General features: G+C 43.6%; 1 protein-coding gene across 3 annotated transcripts in view; it reads right to left on the bottom strand.

Moving 5' to 3' along the window:
- Positions 1-4,641: 4,641 nt before the first annotated feature.
- Positions 4,642-21,807, bottom strand: part of XPO7 (exportin 7) — an 85,673-nt gene continuing 68,507 nt past the window's right edge. For all 3 annotated transcript variants that reach the window (XM_055295564.2, XM_055295565.2, XM_055295567.2), the window contains 12 exons: positions 21,173-21,236; positions 20,650-20,758; positions 19,594-19,700; positions 17,189-17,277; positions 16,041-16,148; positions 12,406-12,488; positions 11,938-12,152; positions 11,569-11,707; positions 8,943-9,103; positions 7,902-8,000; positions 7,189-7,316; positions 4,642-6,244 (listed from right to left, as the gene is read on the bottom strand). In XM_055295564.2, the coding sequence (XP_055151539.2) occupies positions 6,151-6,244; positions 7,189-7,316; positions 7,902-8,000; positions 8,943-9,103; positions 11,569-11,707; positions 11,938-12,152; positions 12,406-12,488; positions 16,041-16,148; positions 17,189-17,277; positions 19,594-19,700; positions 20,650-20,758; positions 21,173-21,236 (1,396 nt within the window). In that variant the 3' untranslated portion in view covers positions 4,642-6,150. The remainder of the gene's footprint in view (positions 6,245-7,188; positions 7,317-7,901; positions 8,001-8,942; positions 9,104-11,568; positions 11,708-11,937; positions 12,153-12,405; positions 12,489-16,040; positions 16,149-17,188; positions 17,278-19,593; positions 19,701-20,649; positions 20,759-21,172; positions 21,237-21,807) is intronic.

Raw genomic sequence — 21,807 nt, 5'->3', positions numbered from 1 at the left:
TCCCCACTAGCTGGTGGGCTAAACAAAGACTGGTCACCAGGCTGCTTTGCCAAGTGGCCTTTGGAAACGCAGAGCTTTCAGGATCAAATACCAAACTCCTATGCCCAGCCCTCATCCAGACACACACAAGGCTGCAACCTTCCCTCTGGCCACACCATTTGTGCAGCCTCGAGTGCTCTCCCCTGCCTTCTCCGGCGGGCCAAGCCCTGTGGGGGCTGCGCCTGCATGCCCTCCCACGAACCCTAGGGCATCCCGTGTGCGCCATGGCTGTCCCTTTCAGGGTATCCCCGCGCCACCGCGTTCTTCGGAGCAGGGCCTTGTCCTTAGCAGCTGCACCCAGCCCGGGAACAGCGCCGCTGATTAGCACTGCGGCTGCCTGCTGCGTGCCACGGTGCGTGTGAACTTGAACCTCTGCCAGGCACCCGGAGCCGTGGGGGCCCAAGGGCCGCAGGAACCCAGCTCTGGACTCCCCCAGGAACGCTCCCGCAAAGCAATTAAGACCTCGCTCTTCCAGCTGCAACACTAGAATACCCGGCCAGGACCGAGTCCGGACTGCGCCTGCGCGCGGCGGCGAAAGCTGGGGGAGAGCCGGAACAGAGGGCGTGGGCACCTGAGTGCGCAGGCGCCACCTCCCAGTGGAAGAAACTCGCGAAATTATTTCTGGGGCTGCGGCGCTGGTCCGGGAGGTCAGGCCGGGTGGGGTGCTAACTCTTTCTTTCTTTCGTAGAGTGCAGGCGGGATGCTGTCAATAGCTTTTGCTCTTTTCATTGTCGTAGCGAGCTATGGCAGCGATGTGAGGTTAATCCGCATAAACCAGACAGTCTGGCGTCTCTCTGCAGGGGCTTCACCCAAATTAATTCCACCGCTCCCCTTACTGTACACTCCCCAGAAACTGCACATCCTTGTCGCTGGTCATGACAGCGACACTTGGAAACTGCTTATTTCAAAGTGAGCTGGGAAATGTTCCCTCTACCACTTTTTATTTTTGAAAAATCGAGACGGGGTCTCCCCATGTTGCCCAGTCTGGTCTTGAACTCCTGGGCTCGAGATCCTCCTGCCTCGGCCTCCCAAAATGCTGGGATTACAGCATGAGCCACCATTCCTGGCCCCCTTTCTACTATGGGCCCATGGTCTGGGCCCAGCTTGTAAGGAGCACACTTTGGCTACTGGGACAGGCAGGGGTTGGGGTTAGGAACACTCCAAACAGAAGAGAAGGTGGGCCCTAAGGCTCTTAGGAACGGGCACAGTAAGGGGAGACTTGAGGGATTAGGTCCGATTTGGGGTCTAGAAAAGGGTAGGCAAGCAAAGGGCATGTAAATTTAGACTGACAAGAGAGGGTTCTGCAGACCCGCAAAGGCCGGAGGTAGGATGTGGAGGCAGAGATGGCGGTTGCATCCACATAGTTGAATTTATGAATTCTGGTGCAGCATTCGTAGCTTGGCTGATGAAAGTTTTTAATTTATGACACATGCCGTGGACTGCAAAGTGTTAAAGGGTAGATACCTAGTTTCCTAATGAAATAATGGCTTGCATTGTTCTAAAGTTAAAAGTGGTTTTGTTTCCATCATCTTAGTTGGCACTCTGAACCATTTTCCAGTTGAATTAATTTGGCCTTGAGAGGATGCTTTACCTTCATTACACAGTATAGTCAGCTGGGGAGAGGTTTGGGTTTTCTGACTGAGACCACGGCTCTTACATTCTCCCACCCTTTCACTAGCTGTAGGGAGTTAGACTCTTTATTGGCCTTTCTGAGCTTTACATTAAGTCTTGATCCACTGTCCATTAGTTAGTTTGTATCCTGTGAGTCTGTTTTCCCGACCTTGAATCCAGAGGCTCTGACTTGCTAACTCTGTGATTCAATAGCAAGGGTTAGGAGATTCCCCACTTGCCATTCTTTTAGGCCATATGGGTGCTGCCGTATGCTTAAGTGTGCTGAGTTGTCTTCATGGCTATCAAGTAGAATTAAAATAATTGTGCATGGTGCTTTTGTAAGTACTGTTTACTATGTTTTAGAGTCAGTTTGTATTACTGAGTGATCATAAAACAGAAGAATGGAGACAAATTTGCCTTGCAAATGACTTTTTCTGCTTTTGAGTTTCCTTTTCCATTGCTGACCATCAAAAAGATACCTGGCCCATAATAGATGCTGAATAAGTATTTGATGAACAGATGACAAAGGGTAGCAGTCAGGCTGTCCTGAGAACCAGAAGGCTTTTCTGAGGAAGGGGAATGATTTTCCAAACTTGATTTCATCCTCTACTTTGACAGTCTCACATCCTATTGTCTGGCAGCTGATTCCTTTAGTTGATCTGCTCTTCCTGAAAAGCACCCAAGTGGCGGCCGACCAGTGAGTTCAGGGTAAAGACACCCAAGATAAATGTAATGGACCCAGAGAACAAGCTACAGAGGCAAGAATCTTTTTAGACATGACCTAGTATCTAATTATGGCTGATGAACACATTTTCATCCTTTCAAATACTTAAAAAATATTTAAAGAACCACCAGGACTTTTAAGTAGCTATAATCACTTATATTTTTCAAGGCCTAATCAACAAACTTGTGGCTTTTACGGGGTCTGTATAACTATCTTTCCTTTGGCATTTGACAGTTTTGGCAGCATTATATGTCAATTTAGGCTTGTAGGTCTAGCCAAAAATCTTGGGCTAGGGTTGGCCTGGACAGGGTTGTCTGGTGGCAAATATGATATAGGGAGTTTTTCTGGCTTTCTAGATTTAATTCATGTTACCCCACAAGCATGGATATTTTGGAAAGTGGTCTGTTGATGTACTTACTTGAAATTTCAAAAGGTACTAAAACATTTTTTCCATTGGGGAGTTGGAGGGAGGGGAAAAAGTCTCTTAATAAAGCCAATGTTTTAGAGAATGAAAAACTTATTTCTTAGGTTGTCACTTGTCATTAGAAAATGGACACTTCTGCCCAAAGTCATTACTTCTTAAAAACTTAAAATTGCAATCCTGGGCCAAATCCCTTCTTCCTTTGTCTGATTTACACGTTAGTGGGAATAGATAACCCTTATTTGGGCTGAGCCAACAAAACACATACAAACACAATTTAATAATCTATAGTAAAGAAAGTTTTCAATGTAAGGCACAGTTTGTGTCAGGAAACACTATCTAAAGACACTTGACTTGATAAACACAGTGCCTGGGGAATAAGCCTAGAAATTCCCAAATACACTTTTGTTTTGACTGAATAAAATCTCATGATTTCTGGGGAAACCAAAATCTAAAGATAATCAACTTTACATTTACTAGGTTGAATCATATGAAATTGCTAACTGATCATTTTTGACCAAAAGGTGATTTGGTGCCCCCTCTTCGAACTGTCAGCAAAGGAGGGAACAGCTTCACTGTTTAAAAAGTCTGATGAAATTGTAGAAGATTTTAACCATGGCAGAGGAGGGAAAAGCTTCACTGTTTAAAAAGTCTGATGAAGTTGGGGAAGATTTTAACCATGGCAGAGGAAGGAACAGCTTCACTGTTTAAGACTGATGAAGCTGGGGAAGATTTAACCATGGCAGAGGAAGGAACAGCTTCACTGTTTAAGACTGATGAAGCTGTGGAAGATTTTAATCATGGCTCCTTGTGACTGGACTACGCTCAGGGCTGTACTGAGGAGACCACCATCTCTGGTGAGTTTCTTGCCCAGGGAAGGGAGAGGTCTGGGGTTTTGCTGATTAATCAGCATCTCAAAATAGTTAGTTGGGGAAAGGGGACTCCTCTTCAAGTATCCATGAGAAAGTTATTTTTGTGTCACTTAACTATAGAATCAGAATTCCAGGTCCCTGGGGCATGTGTCAGAAGTATATGCATATTAATGAAAACTCACCATTTAATATTTCTGTTAGGCTTAGAGATGGAATTTAGCTAAGATTAATCAACTCCATTTGCCTTGTAGCCATCAGAATTTTTTTTGCCTTTGAAATAACTTAGGACTGAGGCAGCTATAGCAGTTCCCAGAAGGCTGAAACTGCAAAGGTAGTGGTACATCTACATAAGGCAGACAAGAATGGCACCCTAGCACCCGAGAGTCATGGGATGGAAATCTGCATTAAGGTACACATACCTGTCTGTATCTTAATACTTTTCTGTGTTTCTGGCAATCAAATTTCCTCATACTCAGGTACTCTGAATACATACTGCAGGCGTTAGAAGTAGTCTCTGTTAACAAGTGTTCTTCGTTTGATAAATCTGGCCTGTGAGGTCTGCAAAGTATTCCAGGGGGATAACATTTGCCCATGAACTTGTCATAGTCTAATGAATGAAACCCAGCCCACATCAGAGAAGCTGATGTCAGAACATTAACACACTGGGCTTTCTTCAATTACTACTTGTCTGCTAGTAGCCATGTTATTATCTGAAAACTAACAGAGAGGTAGAATGGCTTCTGCTTTATAGCTGTGGACAATAGCATGTGACTGGTTTTGTTGACAGATATATCAATCATATTATACTTTTGAAAGAAACTGAGTCAGACTCCAAGCAATGAGAAACAAGTCAATTTGATCAGGTGGAGGGGCCCCTGTCATTCACGGGCTTTTAAGAATGTTTCACACATCTTCACATGTTTTGAGTGGGACATGTCCTTGGACGCACACTGGACATGATTGCTGAAGCCAGGTCAGTAGAAACCATTGAAGTTTATTGGCGGTCACAATGCTTACACTGTATGCAGCAAACACCCTTACAAGTCTATCCGCAACCTGATCACGCAAGAAAGGATTCATCACACAGTCGCCAGAGGAGAAGGAAAAAAAATTAACAGGCTTGTTTCTGGGGGTAGAGGAGAGAAATAAAAATAAAACCTAATTGATGAGTGTCCCGTGGGCAAGAGCTGAACTAGAGATGTGTACAACTAGCAGCAACAATTGTGGAAAAAGTACAAGGCAAATAGCTTTCTCCATTAATTTTCCTCTGTAGGTTATTACTTTTTTTAATATTCAAAACATTTATTATGGTTTTCATTTTATAAAAATGTATATTTTTTAAGGGGTGGGAGAATGTTAAATACTTCATGCTAGGTAGACCTTGTTATTAAGAACCCTTCCACTGTAGTAACTTCCTCCAGTTCATACATTCATGAGTGCAGGGTACATATATAAATATCCACACGCATACATCCACACACACTGCCTCGAGGGCTGGGGAAGACTAAAATTTATTGGCCACACACAGCAGGGCCTCTGGTGGACTCACCCACATTGTTCCGCAGGAGAGCAGTGGGCTCACTTCCTTCTCTCTGGTCTCTGCCTTCACAGAGACCAAGAACCCCTACAACACGTCGTTAAATCCAACTTTTAAAAGCAAGAGGCATCTGTCTGAAGATGAGGGTAAGCAAAGTAGGAAAGAGGATGGAGATAAGAACACCAAACACTTTTAGCTGGAGTTATTTATCACTGCAAGGGGCTAGGGACCCAGGGCAGAATCTATGCGTTCCAAGGGGAGGGACGGTGTTCTGGCATGGCTTAGAGTTCCTAATAACAAGGGTTAATACAGTAACAGGAAGTGATCATTTCTGGGTGAGGACAGGGCAATACGAAAAAATATACATTTGGAATTTTAGCTTTTTTTTTTTTTTTTTTTGCCTCTCTACTGTGTCACTAAATATATCTCTGCACTCTCACACATCCTTGTCCAGTAAAGCTTCAGGCCACCAGAATACACATTTTTGTCACTCGCATACACAACCCCTCACATCAGCATTGGTGCACTAGACTCTGTAAAAATTTTTCAGTCACACTTTTTGTTTTTAAACTTGAGTCAATATAAACCTTGTTCAAAATGTTATGAAAAAATGTACATGTTTATACAAGGCAGGTTGTGGCAGGACACTAGGGGTTCTCCCCACTTGGGTGGCCCCAGGAGGAGAGGCTGGAGTCTCAGTTTATGTCTCTTATCTCCTCCCACCACCCTTCCCACCCAGTCCCCCAGGAACCAGCAGCGCCCTGCCCCCTAGTGAGTGCACTCACACCCCTATTCCCTGGGGAAGTAGCTTGTTGACCTTTGCCATTTTCCCCACACCCCTGGAGAAAAGAGCCAGGAACAGCCAGGCCCTCTCCCTTGCAATTGTTCGCTCCTCTGGGCCAAACCAAAGGGACGCTGCTCTGTACAGGTAGAGTCCAAGGAGGTGTCAGCTCATCATGTCATTGCTATTCACGCCATAAGTGGAATTCTTCATCGAGTCGTTGACTTCTCGACGGAATGCTGACAGGTTCTGGGTGAACCTGCAGAGAGGATGCATGTGGGTTGGGGGAGGAGAGTTGGGGGGAAAGGTATTTGCCTTTTTTTTTTTAAGCATGGGAATTAGAATGTATGAATTGATGGGTTCTGTTTCAAAGATCAGTTAATTTCAGTCTTAAGACTCTAAGAGAAAGTTGGCTAGAGAGCTGGTCAAATCTGGGGCCCTGAGGGCTACCTTGGGCTCATGGCAGCACAAAAGAAATCTCACTGACAGAGGTAGGAAGTTGCCCTCACACGTGAGGGCAGTAAGCCAATGAAGCCATCTCATTTCTTAATGCAGCAAGACCAGGTGGCGTAGTGCTGTGCTGTCCAATAGGGCAGCTGCTAACCACATATGGCTACCGAGCCCCTGAATTATGGCCAGTGTGACTGAGAACATGAATCCAAATTAAATACAATTTAACATTCAGCTCCCCAACTGCATCTTAATTTTAAATTAAAATGCCTTATTTTAAATTAAATAAAATTTAAAAGTTAATTGCAAAGCCCAGATACTCAATGCAGTTACTGGAAAGTCCCTGGGTGTGTTTGAAACAATCTGGGTATTATAGGAATCTACTTTGTCAACTGTAAATTTATGAAATCTAAATACAGATCAAGCATTTCTGATGAAAACGTATGAACTGAGATATGCTGTTAAACGTAAAGTACACAGGATTTTGAAAATGTAGTACAAAAAGGATGTGAAAACCTACAATTTTAAAATATTGATTACACACTGATATAGTATTTTAGATACAATGGGTTAAATAAAATATATTATTAAAATGAATTTTGCCTGTTTAACATGGCTCACTTTTCTATTGGATAGCACTGCTTTAGATGGCCTCCAAACACAGTTGTCAAAGACTTTAAAGGAACTGCCTGTTTCGTTGATTTGAAAAATAGCAATTGTCTGAGATTTCTAGGCAGGACGCTCTATACTCACCTGTCTCTGTTTTTCGTAAGAAGATTTCGCTCGATGCCTTCCATCAGGTTCTCAAAACACAGGTGCATGGCCTGCTGCTTCTCTGGTGGCTGGCTGTTCACGATACTGTTCCTTAGGTCAGAAAAATACTGTGGGGCAAGGAGTGGAACAGAAGGTTAGAGAAGCAGGGGAAGGCAGATTAGCCCTCCGTCATCTGCAGGGTTGAAGAATGTTCTTCTCTAAGGAGGAATGGAAAGTCTACTAAAACTGGACACTTAAAAAAAAAATTCAGGCAAGAACTTGTGGGATAATATGTCTTCATCCTACTAAGAAAATCAAGAATTTTTAAATTGTAAAGCACTTTAAAAGGGTCATCTGATCCAGACCTTTCTTTTATTGGAATCTCAAGACTTGTTTATAGCAGAGCTAGAACTGGAACTTAGGTCTTAGGTCCTCTGATACCCAGGTACACTATTTCCTTGAAAGGTTTCTCTTACTGCCTAGGGGAAACACTTCTTTATCCTGTGTCTGTGAGCTACCACACGTGCTGACTTCTAATAGTTAAATGATTATGTGATACTGAAAGCACAAATGGGACATGCTCAGTAAATGACCCATTTTCCCTGTTTCACCACCGTGAGGTGTTTCTATACACATTTCTTCCAGTGCTTGGTGACAGCAAGTGGGTGGTTGCCACTGCTTCTGGGTTGGCACCAGGGAGCTGGCTCTCTCACCTTTTCATTAAGCAATATCAAGCCAAGTAGTGGTCGGGACATAGACCACTGGTTCCTACAGTCTTCAAAGATGATGATGTTCAGCACCGTGGACAGCATCTGAAAATGGAGAATTTGAGGCAGTGACCTAATGTACTGCTACCCAAGATAAAACGACAGATTCCAAATACAGGAGTATATTAGGCTGAAGGCCTTTCTGTATAGGGTAAATCAGACAAACAGTTTGTGAAGCTTCATCTGAGTCTTCTATTTCAAGGTTACCTTTTCTTCTAAGATATTCATTTCCTTTCTTGTTCTTAAAATTGGTTTGATTACTTCACTTACAAATGGATCTTTCCAGGTCACCCTGAGTTGTGGAGAATGGGATGGGGTCACGTAAACAAAATTACAGTTAGCAAAACCACCTTGCATGATCCCTTCCAGGTACTCGGAGTTGACAGCTTTATGACATCTTGGGAATGTAATGGAGTTCTGAATTATTTCACTGCTTCTTTACAGAACAGTGTGGACAAAGGTAAGATTGGCTAAAATCTCAGTAATTACTGATCCCATTTCCTTATCTATTTTCATCTAGCATGTATTTCTGTAAGTTACTTCAAGGCACATACAAATAAAATAAGGGCAAGCATATGGCTTGATCTCTCTGTGGCCAGTTATTTCCTTCTGTCTTGCATTCTTCTTCCTGTTTTGTAAACAGGAACACAGGCCTTTAGAAAGCTGGATGCTGCTAACTCCTGCTCTATTTATAGCAGTGGGTGAGCAAAGTAATTTTCACAGAAAGAGGATAGTGCTCATGAGACAGGTCCAGGGCATAGGGGTCATTGTGACACTCAGAAGAATAATCCAGAACCTGAGTTTCTTCTACATCCAGCGATTACTTGGCAAACTCAAAATCCACCTCAACTTTAAGACATGGACTTCATCTCAGCAGCAGGAACCTGATGAGATGTTATGTTAATCGTGTGTGGGCTCCCCTGTCTTGCAGAGGTCCTTCCTCTGTCGGACACCCCATCACTGCCTCCTAAGCCTCCACTTTCTTACCTGCTGGATCATCTCTGGATGCTGCTGCATGATGTGCAGAAAGCGGTCGCTCTCCTGGTTCAGGGGTGTGGTCCTCTTCTTGGTGCTACGTGACAGCTGCTTGAAGAGGTATGTCACAATGTGGTCCAGGCAGGAGCAGCAGCCTGTGCATACCATGGTGTCTGCAAGAAAGAAAGGTAGGGGTAGGACAGAGCTGCTGATGGTGGCCTGGACAAATATGGACTATCTTTGGGTGAGATCCATTAGGGTACTGTGGCCAATTCAGCTGAGGTAGTTGCTCAAGATGACTCCTGTTAACCTTTTACCCTCATTGTACAGTAGGGCTCAATTTCTAAGTTTGAAAGTGAGTATGTGGTAATAAAGAATACTGAAATTATTGGCTCAATGTGTTGTGGATGTACGTACGTCCTCTGCTTCACACAAAATAACAAATAGTTTGATTCAGCAAGTGCTTCTTTTGTGCCAGATATTGTTCTAAGTACTTTATAGGTGTTATCTCTAATTTATCCTCTCAAGAACTCAGGAAGTAGGTTTTCTGTTTTACATATGAGGAAACCAGAATTAGGAGAGGTTACGCATCGGCCTAAGGATCAACTGCTAGTAACTGCAGGAGCTGTGATTAGAATCCAAGAAGCCTGGGGTATGAGCCTATGCTCTGAGTTACCAGTGGGATGTAATTAAACCCAGAATGATGTAGCCTCTGAATGTTTATGGTTTGTTAGAACAGGGTGTGCTGTATTATCTGTTTATCTCCAAAGCATCTCTGGGGGGAGCTGCAGACTCATCTATGCCTCTTTACAAAGGGAACAGTACAGCACAACCTGTGGACAGAACTCTGATGAGGTAAGGCCAAAGGACTAAGGGGCTGAACCCTTAAAAGAGTAAACAAGTCTCTGATTCCTACGGGACTGACAGTTTATGCAAAGGTCCCTCTACTTTCTTTTTCTTTTTTCTTTTTTTTTTTTGAGACGAAGTCTCGTTCTGTCACCCAGGCTGGAGTGCAGAAGTGGCATGATCTCGGCTCACTGCAACCTCTACCTCCCGGGTTCAAGGGTTCAGGTGATTGTTCTGCCTCAGCCTCCAGAGTAGCTGGGACTACAGGCACGCACCACCACGCCGAGCTAATTTTTGTATAGAGATGGGGTTTTGCCATATTGGCCAGGCTGGTCTTAAACTCCTGACTTTGTGATCTGCCTGCCTCAGCCTCCCAAAGTGTTGGGATTACAGGCGTGAGCCACCGCACCTGGCCAGGTCCCTGTATTTTCAGTAAGACATAAAAAGTCTTCCAAAGCAAGGGCTGATACCTTGACTGGACTGTACTAGATACGGCTATGCACCCTGATAGAATGATGGAAGTAAATGTGTACCAAAGTGGCACAGAGGCATGGATAATTCACCACAGTTGACAATCCAAAAGTCAGTCTATGTGTATTTGCAATATATCATCACTATTTGGCAGTTGACTTAATCTTCCTACTTACGTTTTGCTCAGCCTAATATAAAAATGTGTTTTATTCTCTGAACACATATACCTACTAAGATTGTTGGGCCAGGCACAGTGGCTCATGCCTGTAATCCCAGTACTTTTGGGAGGCCAAGCCAGGCGGATCACGAGGTCAGGAGATCGAGACCATCCTGGCTAACATAGTAAAACCCTGTCTCTACTAAAAATACAAAAAAATTAGCCAGGCATGGTGGCGGGCGCCTATAGTCCCAGCTACTTGGGAGGCTGAGGCAGGAGAATGGCGTGAATCTGGGTGGCAGAGGTTGCAGTGAGCCGAGATTGCGCCACTGCACTCCAGCCTGGGCAACAGAGCAACTGCATCTCAAAAAAAAAAAAAAAAAAATTGTTGGAAGGTAGCCTAGAAACAAAATGGTTGACAGGAACCATATGGACTAGGATGAAAAAACTTATGGAGCTAGCTGCATGAAACCTTTCCCCAGCTTCCACGGCCCTCAGGACAGAATTCAAACAGCCTAATACGGCTTACAGGTGGGCCCCCTTCACGATCTCCAGATTTGCTCCTGCTTATCTCTAAAGCTTCATTTCATTCCTAATTCCTTTGTACCAGTGTCCCAGCCATCTGGATTTCCTGGTTCTTTCTTGCCTACAGGTGCAAGTGCTTGCTATCTCTGCTGCTAGGAACCCTCCCTGGCTAACCAGGGCAACATCTGTCCAGCTTTTAGGTTTATGCTTTGATGCCAAGTCTTCCAGCCAGCCTTCCTTGATCCTGACCTCCTCACAACCAGGAGTCTAGGTATTCTTGAGGGCTTGTGTAGCACTTTGTACTCACCCCTATTGTAATGTTTAAGTGATAAGTATGGTAAACAGGCAGTTGTTTGTTCATGTGTCTGTTCTACCCACCAGATAAGCCCCTTAAGGACAGGGACTATATGCTGTTAATTACCATATCCTCAGTGCTTCCACAGGGCCTTGTACTTAGGAGGGGAATCAGTGAGTGTCTGCTGGATGAGCATGTGCTGTGCATTATATACTCTATTGTTATGGCCAAACCCCCAAGGCAGTGGTGATCTTTTTGGACACTGGGGCAAGATTCTCTCTTTCTGTTTAGTTAAGTGGTAAAAAACAAACCCATCAACTCACCCACACCCCTCAGGTGCTTACCAAGTGCAGTAAGTCCTTCAGAAATGGAAGAGAGAATATACATGATGACGTGAGGTTCCAGGCTTGCAATAAAGTTCATATGGTCCTGGGTCAGGACTTCCAGTAGTGAATAATAAGACTGGCTGAGCTTGGGGTAATCCTGTGGGAGAGGAGGAGGAAGAAAATCAGCTTAGGCACTATGCACTCCAGCATGCAGGGAGACGATCTTAAATAGCTTAGCTCCTTTCAGTTGGGAAAACAGAAGACTTAGTTACAGCAAAAGGAGCCAGCTTACATAGTTTCTCAAGAGCAGTGTTCAGTCATGGGCTCAGGTGAAAAAGGCTGAATGTGATGAGGAACAAGATTCTGGCAATGCAGCGTAAGGCTTACCAAGAGATCACTGTGGGGAATAGAGAGGAGCAGCTTGATGAAGGTCTGCAGAGCATTGTCCAGGGCATCGTCTCCATAGAGACGAAAGACTCCGAAATTGACGTAACTCCCACTGAGAGCAGCCTTCAGCATGGAGAAGCAGATGGAGATGCCCTTGAGCTTCAGAGCATAGACCTGATCCTTTGGGACCTCTCCTAGTGTCAGGATGCGATTGCCTGAGTAGACATGTCATACATGTTTATTCAACCACATTAGAAGCGCTCGTTTAGATCAGCCTTCCTACTCCAAAGGCATACAAATTCCAGCAGGCCCCTGGTGACAGGTGGCACTCTAATGCACATGTATTAGCATACAATGGGAATGCTGTCCTGGCTCCTGCCAGGGCTAGCCAGGGACCCACATGCTGCTTACAGTGTGGTGACTGAGCTGGAATTAACTTCTAGAGGCATGATTATCTGAAGCACTTACCATACATTGTTATCATCTTGCTGGTTTCTCGGAAGAGTAAGATGCCATTGGGGGAAGAGACATCAAACTGGAGTCGCTGGGATCTGAGCAGAGAGCACAGGAGGAGAAAAAGTCAGAGGTGTTTTCTTGGAAGACTGGGGTACTTGAGGCTCTCATCTGAGTACCATGGGTGATCCTGCATTTACATTAAGATAAGCAATTGTCTATCCTAATATGAGAATAACCAAGTTATAGATATTTAACCATGAAGTAGCTTCTATCTTAAAGACCAACATGCTAGATTCAGATTCTGTTGCTCAAATTAAAAACATAAGAAAAAAAAAGCAGCAGTAGATAAAATTACTATTTGAAAATTCTCAATTTTATTTGATTAAAGTATACTTTCTTTTTTTTCTGCGATGGAGTCTTACTCTGTTGCCCAGGCTAGAGTGCAGTGGCGCGATATTGGCTCACTGCAACCTCTGCCTCTCGGGTTCACATCATTCTCCTGCGTCAGCCCCCGGAGTAGCTGGGATTACAGGCACCTGCCACCATGCCCGGCTAATTTTTTGTATTTTAGTAGAGATGGGATTTCACCATGTGAGCCAGGATGGTCTCAATCTCCTGACCTCGTGATCCGCCTGCCTCAGCCTCCCAAAGTGCTGGGATTACAGGCGTGAGCCACCGCGCCCGGTTTGATGTCTCTTCCCCCAATGGCATCTTACTCTTCCTGACTCTTTTGTCTGCTCTACATTTTGATGAGCTTTATTAGATTCAAGTTGGTAAGACCTCAAAAGCCCAGGAGTCCTTCCTCCTTCCTCTCCCCCCCACACTGAATTCATCAAAATCTATCTCTAAAATAAACCCCAAATCCACCTTTCCCTTACATTCTGCTTCTACTCTTACCTGGCTTTAGTCCCATTCTTCACATGGTAGCCTTTAAAAAACTTAAATGAGATCATTTTAATCCTTTGCTGAAAACACTCTAGCGGCTTCCCACGGCAATGAGAATAAATGCCCACTCCTCACTACTGCTGTGTGAAGGCGCTAGATGATCTGGCTCTGCTCACTGGTCTGACCCGCTCCCACAGCCTCCCCCCACCAACCAGGCTCCTGCCACAAGTCCCAGCAAGGTTGTCCTATCTCAGGACTCATGCAGATGTTTTCTGTTTAGAAGACTCATCTTTGCAGGGCTACTGGAATCTTTCTTGTCATTTAGATCCTAGTTAATATTACCTTCTCTGAGAGGTCTTCCCTGACCCTCCTGTCCTTCAATTCCCCTCTATTTTACTGCCTTGTTTTATTTTGTTTCATGGCACTTAATCACTGGAAAGATCTTCCATACTTGTTTTTATTGTGTGTCTTCCCCACCATTTGTAACATCAAAGAGGGTAGAGATTTTGTCTGGCATAGTGGCTAGGAAAGTTTGGCAAAGAGTAAGTGCTCTCAAGTATCTATTTTATAAATGAGTAACTCTTGAATGTAAGTCTCCTGGGAAGTTATAGCCTCTTTAAGTATTACCCACTCCATAAAGTTGTTTTAAAACTTATTAATTCTGGCCGGGCGCGGTGGCTCACGCTTGTAATCCCAGCACTTTGGGAGGCCGAGGCGGGCGGATCACGAGGTCAGGAGATCGAGACCACGGTGAAACCCCATCTCTACTAAAAATACAAAAAAAATTAGCCGGGCGTGGTGGTGGGCGCCTGTAGTCCCAGCTACTCGGAGAGGCTGAGGCAGGAGAATGGCGTGAACCCGGGAGGTGGAGCTTGCAGTGAGCCGAGATCGCGCCACTGCACTCCAGCCTGGGCGACAGAGCGAGACTCCGTCTCAAAAAAAAAAAAAAACTTATTAATTCTGCTAGGCGCGGTGGCTCATGCCTGTAATCCTGACACTCTGGGAGGCCAGAGTGGGTGGATCACCTCAAGTCGGGAGTTCAAGACCAGCCTGACCAACACGGAGAAACCCCGTCTCTACTAAAATACAAAATTAGCCGGGCCTGGTGGCGCATGCCTGTAATCCCAGCTATGTGGGAAGCTGAGGCAGGAGAATCGCTTGAACCCGGGAGGCGTAAGTTGCAGTGAGCCAAGATTGCGCCATTGCACTTCAGCCTGGGCAATAAGAGAGAAACTCCGTATCGAACATAAATAACTAAATAAATAAAATTAATTAAAAAAAAAAAAACTTATTAATTCTCTCAGGACTGCCATGAGAGACCAATGCCCATACCTGAAATTCTGGGAAAGCTAAGGTGCTAGACTTTTCTTTTTCACTATCCTTAATTTGTTTTGAAAATCTTGCTCACTTTTTAAAAGTAAATTTTTATTGATCCTGCCACAACCTCTCTAATAAATACCTTTCTTAAGAAAGGGTATTTTTTTTTTTTTTTTTTTTTAGACGGAGTCTTGCTCTGTGGCCCAGGCTGGAGTGCAGTGGTGCAGTTTTGGCTCACTGCAAGCTCCGCCTCCCAGGTTCACGCCATTCTCCTGCCTCAGCCTCTCCGAGTAGCTGGGGCTACGGGCGCCCACCACCACACCCGGCTAATTTTTTGTATTTTTAGTAGAGACGGGGTTTCACTGTGGTCTCGATCTCCTGACCTCGTGATCCGCCCGCCTCGGCCTCCCAAAGTGCTGGGATTACAAGTGTGAGCCACCGCGCCCAGCCAAGAAAGGGTATTCTAATACCTATCATATCCTTCTCAATGTCTCTAACCATGAAATGTGATGGACAAGGCACCATTACCAGATGTTAACTTTTATATCTGTGGGTAGGAAATCAGAATCTTGGTTGCCAAATTTACTTCTCCTAAGAGTAGACATCTGGAGATTCTTTTTATTTTATTTTACTTTTTTGAGACAGAGTCTTGCTCTGTCACCCAGGCTGGAGTGTAATGGCATAATCTTGGCTCACTGCAACCTCTGCCTCCCAGGCTAAAGTGATCTTCCTACCTCAGCCTCCTGAGTAGCTGGGACTACAGTTGTGTGCCACCATGCACAGCTGATTTTTTGTAGAGGTGGGTTTCACCATGTTGCCCAGGCTGATCTAGAACTACTGCATTCAAGCAATCTGCCCAAGTCGGCCTCCCAAAAAGCTAGGATTACAGGCGTGAGCCACCATGCCCCACTGGAGACTCTTTTTAAAAGTGACTTATTGGATGGGCGCAGTGGCTCACACCTGTAATCCCGGCACTTTGGGAGGCCAAGGCGGGTGGATCACAAGGTCAGGAGATCGAGACCATCCTGGCTAACATGGTGAAACCCCATCTCTACTAAAAATACAAAAAATTGGCCGGTGTGGTGGCAGGCGCCTGCAGTCCCAGCTACTCCAGAGGCTGAGGCAGGGGAATGGTGTGAAGCCGGGGGGATGGAGCTTGCAGTGAGCCAAGATTGCACCACTGCACTCCAGCCTGGGAGACAGCAAGACTCCACCTCAAAAAAAAAAAAAAAAAAAAAAAGTGACTTATTTCCTGCAGTTGACTATGGTTTTCTGTAGTTAGGAATACTATTCTTTCACACAAACAAAAACACAAAAACCTTTCGAATTTTAAAATGCAGTAGTGAATCTTATTATGTCCCACAATCTGCCCAAAGCACCAGATACAGCAAATTCTCTCAGATAACAGGGCAGATGTGCCCTTGCAAGCTCTGCTTCCTGCTTACCTATTATGAACCAATTCAGCCATCAACTTGAGTACAGGTGTAGTACAGGCTGCATCATGGTACCAGAGCTCAATTGCCCGCTGGAGAATTGGCATATAGGATGGATATCTGTAAATGAGGAGCTAAGGAAAGATTTCTGATTCCAGAAAGGTACAGAATTTAAAATAGTTTTTCAGCACTACCCAAGCACAAACTTGTCAAATTATAGTTAAGTTCCTGCCTCTTGCTTGCTAATCTTGGAGTCTTTCTAACCAGAAGATACTAAAGTGATTTTGTGTTCTTTAACCTGTAAAAGGCATCTAATAATACATTTTAGTTTACATAGTGCCTTTCTTCTGAAGAGCATGATGTATTTCATATTGTTATTTATCCTTTCATTACTTCTATGGTATTATAGGGGATCAGCTCATTTCCTTTACATAACTATTAAAGAGGCACCTGGATTTGAAATAATCTTCACAAGCAAGGGTATGAAGTCAGTAAAGTTAGACTTCCTAACTTGTAAAAGCTGTCTTTTATTATTGTTATTATTTTTTTTTTATTTTTTGAGACGGAGTCTCGCTCTGTCACCCAGGCTTGAGTGCAGTGGCGCGATCTCGGCTCACTGCGAGCTCCGCCTCCCGGGTTCACGCCATTCTTCTGCCTTAGCCTCCCAAGTAGCTGGGACTACAGGCGTCCGCCACCATGCCTGGCTAATTTTTTGTATTTTTAGCAGAGACAGGGTTTCACCATGTTAGCCAGGATGGTCTCGATCTCCTGACCTCGTGATCCGCCCACCTCGGCCTCCCTAAGTGCTGGGATTACAGGCGTGAGCCACCGCACCTGGCCTTTTTATTTTTTTCAGCAGACTGAAACATCTCTCTAAATATAGCAAAACCAACAGTTCTACAGTGGTATATAGTTCCACAGGCATTTATATTTGAAATCCAAAAGAGAAACTGGGAGACTACCTCATTCATGTTCTAACCTCAGACAACCTTATGTCTGTCATGAGGTGGCTTCCAGGACACATGCAGGCCTTCTGGGTAACTCTTCATCCTCTCCGCCTCACTACCCTCCCTTCCCCCCACACCGTCTCTGGACCCCATCACCCAATCACACTCCAGTTAAGGCAGGCTGTAGTGTGCTCCTAGTTTGAGTTAGGATACATCCATTCAAAGAGCATCATGAAGCTGGTCTTGGCATTGAAAGCGAAAGCGATCCCTCTCAGGTCTCTTACTAGGCCAACTAAAGTTCGCTGTAGTAGAAGGCAAAAATATGTTAAAATACAAGAAAAGACAAAACTGTAACAATCTGATGAGGATTCCACACATGTATCATCAAATTCTTCCTCTCACAGTTCAACATATACTCCTTCTCAAATATTCGGATTCAATATCTTCTATGCTAGAATTATTTTCATTCTACCAGTGGAAGTTTGTTTTGGAAGTTTGAAGTTTGTTAGTTTTGGAAGTTTGTTATGCCAAGAAAATAGGTTCCTGGTTCATAGCAAAAATAAAAGGCTGATAAGGTTTTAAGACATTGAAGTAATACATCACATGTAAAAAGTGAAAAAGCTTTGAGTCCACCCAGGGAGGAAAGGAGGGGGTGGGGGGAGAGAGAGAGAGAGAGAGAGACAGATACACAGCAAAGAAACCAGCTCAGAAAGCCAGAAAAAAGCAAAAAAGAAAAACAGAAGTCCCAAAGAAGAAGAGGTAGAAGAGCCATATATACTCTAAAGGAAGTCAGATGCAGGCCCCGCCAGGAGGAAGACAAAGGGGAGTCTACACAGCACCTCTCTCTTTGGGTGGGCCATCTAGATGAGACTATGTTTAATCGGTACTCTCCATTTGCAGAAAAAGAGACTGAGGCTTAAAGAGGCCAAAAAACTTCCCCTAGTCATGTTGCTAGGTAGTAGGAGGGTCCAGATCAGGACTCATACATAATACCAAGACTCCAAATCCAATACTCACTCTCTCAATAAAACTTTTACTTGGGACATGAATAGCAATAAAACTACTATAAAAATCATAGTTTGGGGTTTGTCTCCAAACGTGGAGACAGAACAACAACAACAAAATGCGCTCAAGAAGGTTGCACACTTGGGGATCTTGACACATTTGGCAAAAACGACATCACTTCTGTTAACAGTCTGCTTGTAAGCAAACAGTTCTCTCCTAAGCTGATACCACAAGCTCAGTTTTCCAGTCTAAGACTTGGTCAGTCTCTTAAAAGACTTTACATGGGACATGACAAAGAAGTGGGTGACAGCTGTAGCCCATTACCAAGGTTGTTCTTTTGGTTAATTTTACTTGCTTTACATGAAACTAATACCATATAATGGGAAAAAGGGCTGATATTCACTGATATCCCTAAATCCTTGATATTGGTTGATACTCTAGCCTAAAGTTGCTAATATGTTCCACAATAACCCAGGCTTTGAATGGTACCTATCTCAGACCCTGAAACACAAGTATAAAGGGGAGAGAGGGTTGCATTAAGTGGTGTTGCTTTCTGTCTACCCTGCTGATTTATAGATGGAAAAAGAAAAGGCTAAAGATGAAAAACGGAGAGCTTTAGAATGTTAGGTAAAGCCTGGCATTTTTTTCTGGCAATACCCTGGCTATCTGGTAGTTCTACCATTCAGCCTTGGTGCCCTGAGGAGTACTGTAAAAAGTCCTACCAATAGTAACATCCTGGTGTCTTCTGATTTTTGACACAGAGATCTATACAGGTCAAGAGAACAGTATGTATGAAGTAAAAAGATGAAGAAAGCAACAATCAAGAAATGACAATTCTAAGAGCTAGAAAACAAGAACTTAAAATTCCATATATGTGGAAATTCACTGGGCATCGTGTCTCGTGCCTATAATCCTAGCCACTTGGGAAGCTGGGGCAGGAGGACTGCTTGAGCCAGGAGTTCAAGGCTTGCAGTGAGCTAGGATCATGCCACTGTACTCCAGCCTGGGCAAGAGAGTCAGACTCTGCCTTTAAAAAAAAATCAAACATAAAAACCCATATATGTGGAAATTCTTAAACCTAAGTGACTCAAGTGTCAAAGAAGAAATCTCAATGGAAATTAGAAATCACAAAAAACTGAATAATGAAAATGTTCCATATTAAAATTATGGATTCTGGAGATCTATTTCACAACAATGTAGAAATACTTGACATCACTGAACTGTACATGTAAAAATGGTAAAGATAGTAAACTTTGTTTTTTACCACAATTTTAAGAAAACCTAACTTGTCACTAATGAGCAGTATTAAAAATGAAAAGGGGATGCAATTAAAGATAAAACCGAGATTAAAAATGCAGTAAGAAAACTGTAAACAACTTTATGCTAATATATTTGAAAACAGACAAAAAAAAAATCCTAAGAACTACTTAATACATTGTAATATAAAAATAGAAGTTTACAAATCTATACTGGTTCTGCAATTCCAAAACCCTAGAAGTCCAAGATATTAAAAAAAGCTAAGGCAGTGGATAGTTTACGGTCAAGCACGATTTTCAATCAGGGACTGCCCTAACCCAGAAGCTGATTAATTACTGGGTGAAAGACTCACTCACCTTTGCCTCCTGCTCGTTGAAACTATTGGTGCTAAACATCTGGGCCACAGCCTCAAACGCTGCTGTGAGTGGCAGCATGAACTGCTCATATTGATCTTCATCCTCTCCTGTAAAGGAAACATCCCAGGGTGTAATCCCAATACCAAGAATTCAAAGCTGTGTGTATATGGGAAGATGGAATCAAAGATGAGCAAACTGAGGAGAACTCAAAGGGGGTCCCTTTATTATCCCAACAGGTATTAGTAGCAATTTAAGAGTAACATGTATATATAGAAACAGAATTTTTAAACTAGAAGATGACAACAGAAATCACCTAGTCTAGGCTACGTTTGTTGATGCTGAGCCATAGTATCAAGAGATTCATATGTGTATAAGGTACTATGTTATTTATTTATTTTGCCTTGCTGAGAATTAGCGAGTCAGTGGAGAAAGGACTGAAGCTAGTGTGTGAGAACTAGATGAGACTCAAACTTTAATGGGTACGGTGGTTTCGTTCACACTTGACTTTTTAAAAAGTCATCTTTCATAAACCTAGAAGGTTTTATGTCATTTTAGTAGGATTAAATTTAAACAGCTCGAAATTACAGTAATACCACTGAGCTTTAGTTATTAACTGACCTGAAACTGCTAATATCACCACTACTGCTACAAAAGTGATTAAGCCCTTCTGGCTCATCTGTGCTAGAAAACTGGATAATAAAAAGTCATGTTGACTGTTTCAAGTGGGTTTACACCTCATTGTGGGGTGGAGAAGTTATCTGGCCAAAAAGATACATTTAGGAATCTCAATTCCCTTATTTAACACCCGAGGAATGTGAAGAGAATTTTAAAGCCACTGCATATCAGATGAAACTTCAGGAGCAGACTGTTACTCTCTTCCAGTTATAAGGACCTCGACAGCATGATCTGTTCTTGGTGAAATCAGGCTGTTATTTCAGATAGTTTTGTTACTGTTGAAAAAACAGAAAAGCCCTCCCCAACTAGTTTTCAGTCCTCAAATAAAAATTTAGAATAGTGCCAGATGACTTCATGAGCCACTACGATTTCTTACGGTACCTAAATCCACCATGAGGAGACGCCCAAGTGCTGTGTAGAAGGTAGTCCGACACCGCATGTCTGTCAGGTTGGACTGATTGTTAATACCCAAAAATGAAAAGTGCTCGCTCTATTGAAAAAAAGAAAACAAGTTAAAGGTAAAAACATGAGTTAGAGGCAGAATGCAAGCCAGTAATCAGAGAATTACTGAGCCCTTTCAAGCCAATGGCTATGTAGTCATTCCTTGAGGATCTGAAGGTTTTTTTTTTTTTTTTTTTTTTTGAAGGCAGGCTACCGTTGTCACTACTACTAATTTATCTGCAGTATGAGTAGCAGTAGGTGACTTCACCGTAACTCAGATCATCTGGATCTCAAAGAGCCACTCTGATGACAGTAAGTATAATCTGGCAGTGTGGTGGGAATCAGGACCACAGTCTTTGCTGTAGCAATATCCGGGACCTCAATTTACACATCTCCCTTATGTGTCAAGAACGTGTATGTGTGGGTGGTAGGAGAGCCAGGAAAAGAAGCTAAAATCACTCACCGTGTGATTGTTCAGCATGAACTGTACCGCACTAAGCTTCACTAGCTTCCTTACACTACTGTACGTGAAGACAAAGGAAGGTGGTCAAGGAAAGTGTGAAGCAGACCGAAACTAAGGCAGATGGAAACTTCCCAGAATAAAGAACAATTCACCCAAATATCTTATTTAAAAAAAAAAAAACACTTGAGTATACCACTGCCAAATATGAAAAAATGCGTTCTAAGCACTATTTAATCAATAAGAAAACACCTATACTGGCCGGGCGCGGTGGCTCACGCCTGTAATCCCAGCACTTTGGGAGGCCACAGTGGGCGGATCACGAGGTCAGGAGATTGAGACCATCCTGGCTAACACGGTGAAACCCCGTCTCTACTAAAAATACAAAAAATTAGCCGGGCGTGGTGGCGGGCGCCTGTAGTCCCAGCTACTCGGGAGGCTGAGACAGGAGAATGGCGTGAACCCGGGAGGTGGAGCTTGCAGTGAGCTGAGATCGCGCCACTGCACTCTAGCCTGGGCGACAGAGTGAGACTCCATCTCAAAAAAAGAAAGAAAGAAAGAAAGAAAACACCTATACCAAACTCCTATTTGTAAGAAAATAGAATAAACCTAGCGGTTTCCCCAAATAATCATGAATA

Source organism: Symphalangus syndactylus, chromosome 10 (assembly GCF_028878055.3).
Source record: "Symphalangus syndactylus isolate Jambi chromosome 10, NHGRI_mSymSyn1-v2.1_pri, whole genome shotgun sequence".
Lineage (NCBI taxonomy): Eukaryota > Metazoa > Chordata > Mammalia > Primates > Hylobatidae > Symphalangus > Symphalangus syndactylus.
The sequence above is the reverse complement of the archived record's forward strand: the minus strand, read 5'-3'. Positions and strand labels throughout refer to the sequence as shown.